Here is a 10,805-nt window from a genome sequence, read left to right as displayed (position 1 = left end):
GAAGTATGACGCATAAGCTCCACCCGCGGGGAAGACCCACGGTAGCCACGTATCGGTCAAGGCTTTATGTGAAGCTAGATTCGCAAAAAACTTGCAGTTCAAGGCCCGGTCCACTGTTCAAGTTGCTTACTAGTGTAGCATAGAGTTCTAGGTGGAAGTTCAACTTAACAGTCTCCACTGCAGTACCGGTATATGAAACAGTGTTTTGAAACCAAAGGCAAATTTCTGTGTGCCTCTGGGATCTGGTGGGGGATTGCTGGAATTTAGTCTATTTTGGGAAGCCCAATAACTATTTCAGAAATTTCTAATAAATCCTAGAGGCCCACTTAGCCCATTTGTGCAAGGCAAGGGATACTACTAAAGTTAAGTCCCACATTGCTAGTTTAGTGGGAGTTGGACCTCCTTATAAGGGAGGTTATTTCCCCACTTGTACGAGTATGAGAACAAGAGGGATATCCACGCGCGCTCCTCCTCCGCCGCCCACCTCGCCACGCCACGCCTCGCCACGACGCACCGCGGGTTGCGGGAATGAGCCGATGTCTAAATTTTTGCCACGCACTACGGGTATACGAAAGGTCACACGGAAGCTGAAAAGATTTTTGCGAAAGTGGAGTTCGAATGCGAACGGTGCAGCCCTTTGGCTGCTGGCTGTTCGCTTCATCTCTGTCTCTTCGTTTCGCCTCCCGTTGTTGCCCTCTCTCCTCCTTCTCTTGCGCCTATAAAAGAGAGGTCGCTCCTCCCAGAGAGACGCACCAGAACCTCTTCCTCCTCTCGCCACAAGTTCCTGAGCACTGCGCTGCTGCTACGATCTTCCCCATCCCGGCTTGCGGCGTGCACCGAAGGTCGGGACAGTAGGCCTCAGAAACCGCACCTTTTGAGTCATGTACGGGAGAAGGTTGATAAGGTTTTTGGGAGCGCTCAGCGCAACTACTAGCTGCTTCATCCCGGACGATCCGGTCGCTGACGACTACTTCCCCGACGACGACTTCTTCGCCGACGTCCACGACCTCTTCGACGACATGGCGGGCGAGGACACCGACCCCAAGTCCAACACTTCAACTGCTGCTGTCCCGTACGTGTTCTTACTCTTTCTGTTAGATGTCATGACGCATTTTTTTGCTCTACTTTCCGTCCTACATGTGTTAGGTTCTACTTCATATATGCAACTTCATCTAGTATCTGTTCTAGATGTGTTTAGTTCAAGTTCATATATGCAGATGCTCTTTACCTTCTCTCTGTCTGAACGCATGACTTGTTTTATCTCTACTATATTAGTCATGCTTTATCTAGTATTTCTATTAATAAAATCATTCGGTAAATTGCTCATATTTCCAACAGATGGCTCTTACAGCTTCAGCCACGGTCATTGCTATTCAAAATCTTTAGGAAGTTTTGAGAAACAAAAGTCGGAATTGGTCAATTAGTGTCTCAAATGTTGAGAAGCCTCAACTTACTTCATTGTCTGCATGTAGATAAAAATGTTCTTACCCACAACAAGGCCCATTGGCCAACTCAAACTTGGGACAGGCCGGCTACATATAGAGAAATATGGCTCAGAAAATGATGCGTAAAGCGGGCCTGGTTTGGATATTTTCTAAAAATGTTCTATGTCAAATCGTCCACCACATTATTGGCCATTGGGAAACCATCTATAAGAAAACATCCAGGGTCAAATACGTAAAATTTGCATGAATGGCAAATTTGTCCCCTTCACCATATACATCCATTTTTCTACAATATGGATGACTTTGATCCGAATTTGGGACTATCATGTCTATGAAAGAAGAGAGAGCAATTTTCCTTCAGATGCCTTTTTGGCACCTAAAACCATACTCTCCATTCCCTCTTACACACTACTGGAAAAGGGCTTATAGGTGAACGATAATTAGTGGCGTGCAGGACCTGTCAAGGGCTTATAGGTGAACGATAATTAGTGGCGTGCAGGACCTGTCACCTGTCAACCGTCACTGTTAGTTTTCAAAAATAGCAGTGGCGAGTAGCAAAAGGCAACCACCACCGTAATTGTTGTTGCAGTGGCGGGCAAAAATAATAACCCACTACAAATGTGCTCTCCCAGATATGCCCGCGTGCTGAAAGTGTATAGACCTACTATAACAGAACTGCTGCCGAAAACTAGTTTTCTTTTTCTCTGTGAAAAAAGCGAAAAAAACTGGTTTTCCTATATAGACTCTAAAATTTTGTTTTGATAATGTTACAACTAATTCTCATTATCCAAACAACCACTACATTTCTTCTACGGAACAAACAACCACTAGACGCCACTTGGAGATACGGATCATAAGCCGCAATAAACTTTGTCATTGGAAAATTCAGTTGTGATGGCTCTTGAAGTTTTAGCCGTTTTTAAAAGAAAAAGGAAGCTCGGCAGAATTTTGAAAGAAGAAAAGGCGCACATGAGTTCGGTACGAATTTCGAACGAGAAAGAAGTCTCATGTGGTCGGTACAAACTCTACCATGTATGCCAAAAAAAACTACAAAAGAAGTCACATGTTGTATCATACCAGGCGATCGTTGTCCAAAAGGAATTTTTCCTGTTCCGTCAAAGTCCGGCTCAATATAAGCCGCAGTACGTGTCTGCGCGGTTCACGTCAGCGAGACCCGATGGATCACACGGAGGCGTTGCCCGACGACGCGCTCGCCGCGATCCTCGGCCGCCTCCAGCCTCCTGACCTCGCCGCGTCCCGGTGCGTGCGCAGGGCGTGGCGCGCCGTCGTGGACGCCCGGCGGCTGCTGCTCCCGCACCTCCTCCCGCACTCCGTGGAGGGCATCTTCGCCAACTACACCGACCACCACCGCCCGCAATTCCTTGCCCGTCCCTCCACGCAGCACCCCCGTGTCGACTATGGCAACCTCCACTTCCTGCCCGACTACACAGAAGGCTGTAGAACGATCGCGGACCAGTGCAATGGTCTCCTGCTCTACGGCGACACGACGGAGTTTTTTGTGGCCAACCCCGCCACGCGGCGGTGGCAGCGGCTGCCTGGAACGCACAATGATGGGGAATGTCGTGAAGCCTATCTCACATTTGACCCTGCCGCGTCGCCGCACTACCAGATGTTCTTGATCCCTCCTAGGAGCATCTCCAGCCGTTCGGCCCCCAGGACGCTAAAAAAGAGTGGTCTGGGGGCGAACCGACGCTAGTTCGGCCCCTGAAGGCGATCTAGCTCTCAGTCACGCCCTCAGGCGCCGCCCCCAGGACACAGAAAATTCAAATTTGGTCGTTCCCGCTCACAAAAGTACAAGTCCGGCAATCGCAAGTCACAGTTCGGCGATCGGACAGGCATACATAAAATAGAGCGGCAGAAGTTCGCGTTCGCATCATTCGGCGGGCTCTGCCCAAGGCGTCGGCGGAGTTGGCATGCGCGGGCTAGGCGGTGTCGGAGCTGCTTCTGCGCTGGGCGGTGTCGGCGCGGCATCGGTGCTGCTGGGCGTCGCGAAGGCGTCATCACGCGGGCTTGGCGGCGGCGTCAGCGTCGGCAGCGGTGTCGAGGGAAGCTGGCTCAGAATGAGGCCGCGCTCCGCCAAGTAGCACGCCTTGACCGCCTCGTCGGTGCTCTGGAGCATGTCCGCCCCGCCCAGCAGGAAAGCCAAGTCGGTGTTTCTCTTCTTCGCGGCGACGTTGGTCCGGAGCAGGTCGAGCTTGACGGCGCTGCTCGACATCAACGCCGACCACCGTCCGTCGGTCTTCTCTTCACGAAGGACGGCCCGGGCCTGCACGTCGGCGAGGCAGTGCTCGATGGACTCGTGCACTCGAGCGGTAGCCGTGTCGGCGTGTTTTCCTTCTTGGCACCTTTGTTGCCGTCCGGCCGCCCTTCTGATGCGCCAGGAGTCGGCGCGTCCGGCTTGTAGGTCTCCTTGGCCTTGTCGAGGGTGCGCCGGACTTCCGTCCACTTCTCGCACTTGTCAATGCGCTTGTAAACGTGGAGGTGCTTGAATTCGGCGTCGCTGTTGCTCTGCCGGTACAGGGCGAACATGCGCAGTAACTGCGTGGAGGAACAAACAGTTGGCAGGCGTACACAGCGAAGAGAGGCGGGAGACCGGCGTGGCATACCTGATCCTCAACGCCGGCGCCGCTCTCCAGGCGAGCCGCGACCTCCTCGGCGACCCCATGACATTTGTTGCACGCCCCCTGGATACGCCCCCAATGGTTCGCCATCGCCTTCGAGCCGCGCTGCATGTAGACGCCTTTGAAGTAGGGGTCAACGAGCTTGCGCTCGTTGAACTCGGCCTTGATGTGGTCCCAGTACGTCTCGATGCTCTGGTTCGTGCCGGTGGTCGGGTCGAGGCAGACGACTTTCCATGCTTTGGTGAGGCATTCCTCCTCCTTGGACGCCCACTTGATGCGCGGCTCGCCTTACTTGGCCGCCCGCTTCTTCTTCTCGCGCCCCTTCGCCGGAACAGGCGCCGGCTCCTCCTCCTCCTCCTCGTCCTCCTGCTCCCGCTCCTCCTTCTGATCGTCCTCGCCCTAGACGTAGCCAAGCTCGCCGTCCATGCCGCCGCTGAGATCCACCGTCTCGTCCTGGGTGACAAACCCAGGAGACGCGGCGGCCGCGGCCGAACCTGCCGCGATGATGTCGTCCATGTCGCCCTCGGGCTCGTCGGTGTCGCCGAGGTGCGATAAGGGCAGCGCGCAACGACGTAGATGGGGTGTCGGGGAGGACGCGTAGGCGGGCGGCGAGTAGTTGTATGGAGGGTACTGCACGCCGGCGAAGGTGGGCGAGGGTGTGCGCTGGGTCGGGTGTCCATGGGGAAAGGTGATGTTTGGGTTGAACCTACCATGCGCGTCCTCGTCGGCGTAGCTCGGCGAGGGCGATCCCCATGGCTGCGGCGACAGAGAGCCGACGATTTGCTGGCCCCAGAGAGCGTACTGGGCGTGGCTGCCAGGTGGATTCATCATCCCCGCGCGAGTCGCCTCGGCCTCGGCTTGGTCCGCCGAAGCGGCAGCCGCAGCCGCGCGCGCCGCGTTGTCGCGGGCCTTCTTGGCGATGGCCCTGTTGCGCCGGTCAGTGGTGACAGCCTCCCGTCGCTGAACTTTCGCCCTCCACTCGGCTTTGTCATGCCCGGTGGCTTGGATGGCGGCGCCATTGGCTTCCTCTGCTTCGGCTGGGCGATGGAGACGGTCGCGGTTGCCGTCGCGCGGGGGGTGACGTACTTTTTCGATGGCATGGCGGCCGGCTGGGAGGTGAGCGGGAGGAAGATTGGCGAGAGGAAAGAAGAAAATGGAAGGGAAGTGGGGGAAAAGCGGGAAGAAACGGCGGGAATGGGCGCTGGACTCGCCGACAAGGCGGACCCACGCGCCCTTTTCACTTGTGCCGGCGCCCCAGGCGCCCCCCGGGACGCCGGGTGCTGTCTGGGTCCGCCGGCACCAGTTTCGGTCCGAACCGGCGAAAAACAGGCTTCTGAGGGGGCGACTGTGCTGTTTTTTTGGCGTTGGTGTGACAAAATTGTCTGGAAAGGATCTGTTGGAAGCGCGGCTGAAAATGCTCTAAGGATCTACGGCTGTTCGATGTGACGAACTGCGAGTTAGCGGAGGTTCAGCCAGAACAGCTCGTGGAAGAAAACTTCACGATAAGTTCAAGATTCTTGTCCAAACCTCGGTGGAGCACTGAGGTTCCGCAACACTCGACGGAATGGCCACCGGCCGTGTTAACGCTGGACGTTTTCTTATCAAGCGCAGGAGAATGGCAGGAGAGGTCGTTTGTCAGGGAAGGAAGTGCTACGAGGAGAGTGGTCAACGTGCGGGGTTCACTGCCGTTCACGAGCATTGGATTGACAAGATGGCGCTACGGCACCTACTGGCGAGGAGCATTACATGTGCTGCTTTATCGCGGTGCATTCGTCACAAGGTACATTAATGTAAAATGTTAAATTCCTTTGTATTTGTATTGTTTATTAGACATCACCATTGTATCAGTACCACTAAAAATGATATTGACATCTTTATGGGCACCTTTGAAGGTTATCCTCATCTACCGGCAAATATCAAGTAATAAGAACACCAATAGATGCTAACGAACACAAAGTTGGACAGCATTATCTTGGGAGCTCCATGGAGGCTGTGTACTTTGCAAATCTTCATGATCGAATTCGGATTTGGCACCTGAGTGAATCCAATGGTGAGGTAGAATGGGTGTTGAAGAATAGCATTGGCCTTGTTGAGCCATCGGCAAATATATATTCGCTCAACCCTTATCGAATCTGCGGACCTTGGATATTTGATGACGATCATGTTCTTGACAAATATGGCAATAGCAAAAGGCTTGAGAATGTGATTTCTGATTGGGACTGGGATGATGATAATATTCTCGATGAGTGTGGACTGTCATCCTGGATACTGTCCGTTACTTGGATGTCCATTACTTGGGTTTCACCCCTACAAAGATATTGCTTTCTTCCATCTGGGGTTAAAAGCAGTGGCTTATCATTTTGATAGCTCAAAAGTTCAGTACATAGGCTATATGCGTCCACGAATTCATATCTCATGGTCCGTTGATGAGTCCTTTATATACACCCCTTGTATGATTGGAAATCTTCCAGAGAATACTAAAAGTTAGATGCAGACGCAACTGAAGATTATAAATTTGTTTTATGACTCCCATAAAAAACTTGTTTTAAGACTACTGTATGTTTGTTCTAAGTTTTTACGTCTGATAGTTTGTGTCCTGCATCCTTGTTTTTCCTTTTCTTTTTTGCTTCGCCCCATGGCTCAGCCTAATGCCTCTCGGTTGTGCAAGTCCTTGGTATCTTCTTTTCCTTTTGCAGTTATACGAAGGTGGTGCATACAGGTAAACACACAACGACACGGAATTGGTCAAGTAGTGTCTCAGAAGTTGAGAACCGTAGGGGCACGTAAATGTAGGTGCACTCACCTGCCAAGCCCTGCCGTCCACTTGATTTGCCTCGCAATTCGTGAAGTAGATGAATCCCACACAAGTGCACGGTAAAAAAGAAAATCTCTCGAAAAGCCTTAAGTTTCAACAATGAAACTTACTGATTTTGCATCAAAAAATGCCCGGTTTCAACAAGTTTCAGAGATACTATTTTAAGCAAAAAAGAAAACTGTCGGTCGTACACACAAAATATTTGATTTTTATCGATCGCTCGTACTAAGTTTCAAACACTGAAACTTAATTTCTTTTCAAAGTCATCAAAATATATTTAAAATGGATCTTATTTGAAAGCACCGGTCGCGAGAAACACAAATATGGAAACAGAACTTCATTTAATTTTTCCATTTAAAAGATATAAAACTTTAAAAATCGAAAGCCGAAATAAAAAGCTGGGAACAGGGACCAGAGTGCCCCGGCACTTGCCTGCCATAAATCCGGGAGCAACTAGTTAACGAGCGCTCCTTCGGGAGCCTGGCAACGATCAGCGCCACTTGGCGCGCTCTCAGCCATTCGCCACGTGTCGCGCTCTGGACGCTTCCTTCGGATTTTGTTTTTTTAATTTTTCCGCACACGTTTTTGGCTTTTTAAACGGTTTTTTTTCCGATTTTTTTCGACGTTTTGGATTTCCCCCGGTCTTTCTTAGCTTTTCGATAAAAAAAAATTCGAAGAAATTTTTTTCGCGAAAAAATGCGTGTTTTTTTCTTTCGTGAAAGTCACGGTTTTTCTTCCGCGAGAGGCACAGTTGTGCTTTAACGAGAGTCACGGCCGTGCCTCTCGGAAACGAAAAAAAAACGCGTTTTCTTTTTTTTTTCTTTCGCGAGAGTCACGGCCGTGCCTCTCGGAAAGGGAAAAACAAAACGCGTTTTTTGTTTTTGTTTTTATTCGTGAGAGTCACGGTTTTGCTTCCGCGAGAGGCACGGTTGTGCTTACGCAAAAGTCACGGCCGTGCCTCTCGGAAAGGGAAAAAATACGCATTTTCTGTTTTTTTTTCTTTCGTGAGAGTCACGGTTTTTCTTTCGCGAGAGGCACGGTTGTGTTTTCGCGAGAGTCACGGCCGTGCCTCTCGGAAACGGGAAGAAAACGCGTTTTCTGTTTTTTTTCCTTACACGAGTCATGGGTTTGCTTCCACGAGAGGCACGGTTGTGAATTTGCGAGAGGCACGGCCGTGCCTCTTTCGGAAAGGGAAAAAATTGTGCTCCCGGTTCGGTTTTTTCGCCCATTTTTTTTCGTCTGGTTTTTTTCGTAAAAAAAAGTTCGTCAAAACCTATCAACATGGGATCTAGTTTTGAAGATCTCAACGCGAGGAATCCAATGGTGAAAACGGTTCGAGATTTGGACGCACGATTTAAGAGATAAAACGTTTTGAAGAAACGGATCTACGAAAAAAGGGAAAACTTCCAGGTTGCAACAAGTGGCGCGCTGCATGTGCGCCACTTGTCGCAACCTGGGAAAGTAGAGTGTTCTTTGCAACAAGTACTCCTTAATTAGTGATTTCGCATAAATCCTCTTCCGCAATGTCCACGTAGATAAAAATGCTCTTAACCAGATAGAACAAAGCCCATTTTACTTGAGCAACTCGAACTTGGGCCACAGCCCACAGCAGCCATAGAGAAATTCGGGCCAACTACCCGATCCCGGCGCTCACGCTGTCATACTATTGGTCCTGGCCCAATAGCACGCGCTTTCGCTGGCTGGCACGTCGCTTTGGTGTTGGTCGTCCTGGGTTAGCTGTTGACTGGTTTTGCTTCAAAAAAAAAAGCTGCTAACTGGTCGCGATTGACCGGTCAACCTTTGACCAGTGAAACCGTTGAATTTAGGAAAAAAAGAAAGAAGGGAATAAAATCGTGAATTCAAAAGTGTACATGAAAATACCATAAAGGTAAGCAAAATTGAAGGAATAAGTTCATCAGATTTGAAAAAAATGTTCATCAGATTTGAAAAAAGTTCATCAATTTAGAAAAAAAAATCATTGAATTTGAAAAAAGTTCACCGTATTTAAAAATAAGTCCATCAGTTTTCAAAAAAGTTCACTGAATCTGAAAACATGTTCATCGATTGGAAAAAAAGTTGAAAAATTTGAAAAAAAAAGTTCATCAATTTTTTTAAAAAATATTGTTTTAAAAGAAATTTCGCATATTTGCAACAAATTCAAGAAAACCAGGATGAGGAAAAAAGGAAAAAGGGAAAAGAAATAATAAAAGAATGAGAAAATTCATTTTAGCAGATCCCACTGGGGTGCCGTAGCGGTTGCAGCAGTATAGATTCGTCAGGTTAGATGGGCCCATTGCGGGAAACGCTGCTGAATTCAATAAGAGAGAAAACCAAATACAGAATGACCCGGGTTTTTCAAGAAAACTAGGTTGAAAACCACACTATTGAATGGGACAATCGTTGAAAGAACGCCAAAAAAGAACAAGATACAAAATATCCAACAATGCTAATACCGGCCAACTCAAAGTACACCACCATCTTGCCCACAACCCAGAGATGGGGGGGTGAGCTCTTCAGACACGCCTTCAAGAAAGATAAAACAGCGCCCATGGACGCCATCACCGCTGGCATTGACTCTTTTCGAAGGCTTAAGATTTCGCTCAAATTGACCCACAACAGCCCCACCAGACCTCGGGAGAAGGCTGGCCAAACCAACATCCCCCATGGCAACCCTTGAAACCAGCAGGCCACGGTCTAGTGAAAGGGGGAACTCATCGGCGACAACTCCAAAGAGAAGTGCACCACAATGCCATCGCCGTCAGTATCCTTCGACCCTCATCAAACCAAGGCTTTCGACCTGAACCCTAAGCCCCTCCAACTAACCGAACCATGGGGAAGGAACCCAATCCACTATCGACAAAGAGCAAGCCGCGGCCGCACTATGCCGACAGTAGCAAACCATCACTGCCAGATCCGAGAGCCCTCTAATCGGACCGCAATGCCACCATGGAGGCGAGTCAACACTGACGAACAGCGCACCACCATGAAGCGTCAGATCCACCGCGAAGGCCGAAGCTCACGCATGAAAGACATCCTACCGTAGCCCAACCATGCCCAAATCGAGCCCGCCTCCTCCACTGCGCGCACGTGCCGCTGCACTTGTTGCGTGTCTCCACGCCAATCTTCTAGCTAGCCGCCACGCCATTGCAGACCCTGACGGCCAGCCCCGTGGTCTGAGCTAACAGATGGGGACCATCCCGATCTGTGCTTTCAAGCCCGCTCCCGGGCAGCCGCCAGAGCTGCCAAGCCACCCACGCCTGCCAGGCCACCCACCTCACCACATCGGCCGACGCAAGAGGCTCGATGCCGCGCTGGCCATCACCCTTCGCTTCCCGCCCTCCGCCATGAGCTCGTCAACTCATTGAGGATGCCGCTGCGGGAGAAAAGGAGCTGGCCCCGCCGCCGCCCGCTCCACGCGTGCTTTGCCTGCGGAGGCACCAGCGATGGCGAGGGGAGGAGGAGGGTGGGGTTTTCCGACCCTCGGTGGTTGGGGTCGCCCCTGTGTCGCCTTGGGGAAGGAGCGACGTGAGGGCATGCGTCTTGGCTCGCTTCTCTCAAATATCGAATGTATTTCTACCACATTTATTATATGCCAAAGAAGAAGTATGCTTATCATTTAAGTACAAATCTGTCAGTGCGGTAGCTAAGGAGTATGTAGCACCAAAAATGTGAATATTTTCATTGCTGGACCATCTTGACCCGTTGGGCTGGCTACACCGCTAAAATCCATCAACATTAACCTTGCAGCATAAATGTGGTGCCAACTATTTCCACTTCTACTCCATTAATGCAGGGGAGCAATTACGGATATGACCTCGACAGTTGGCTACCCTTACACTAGTGTCGGTGTGCGCTAGTGTAATTTCACACGTCCAGCACCAGTACAAATACAGGCGTGCCGGC

At 50.6% G+C, this 10,805-nt stretch overlaps 1 protein-coding gene across 1 annotated transcript; it reads left to right on the top strand.

The window, feature by feature from the left end:
- Positions 1–2,622: 2,622 nt before the first annotated feature.
- Positions 2,623–3,162, top strand: LOC147981732 (uncharacterized). The gene has a single exon (XM_087516076.1). It carries the CDS (start codon positions 2,623–2,625, stop codon positions 3,160–3,162), a length of 540 nt encoding a protein of 179 aa, XP_087372202.1.
- Positions 3,163–10,805: the final 7,643 nt, after the last annotated feature.

This window comes from Triticum urartu, chromosome 3A, assembly GCF_056163025.1.
Source record: "Triticum urartu cultivar PI428250 chromosome 3A, HENAU_Tu73, whole genome shotgun sequence".
Classification (NCBI taxonomy): Eukaryota; Viridiplantae; Streptophyta; class Magnoliopsida; order Poales; family Poaceae; genus Triticum; species Triticum urartu.
This window is presented reverse-complemented; position numbering and strand designations above follow the sequence as displayed.

Coding starts and splice junctions, on each gene's coding strand:
- LOC147981732 (XM_087516076.1), top strand. CDS start 2,623: ATGGATCACACGGAGGCGTTGCCCGACGACGCGCTCGCCGCGATCCTC.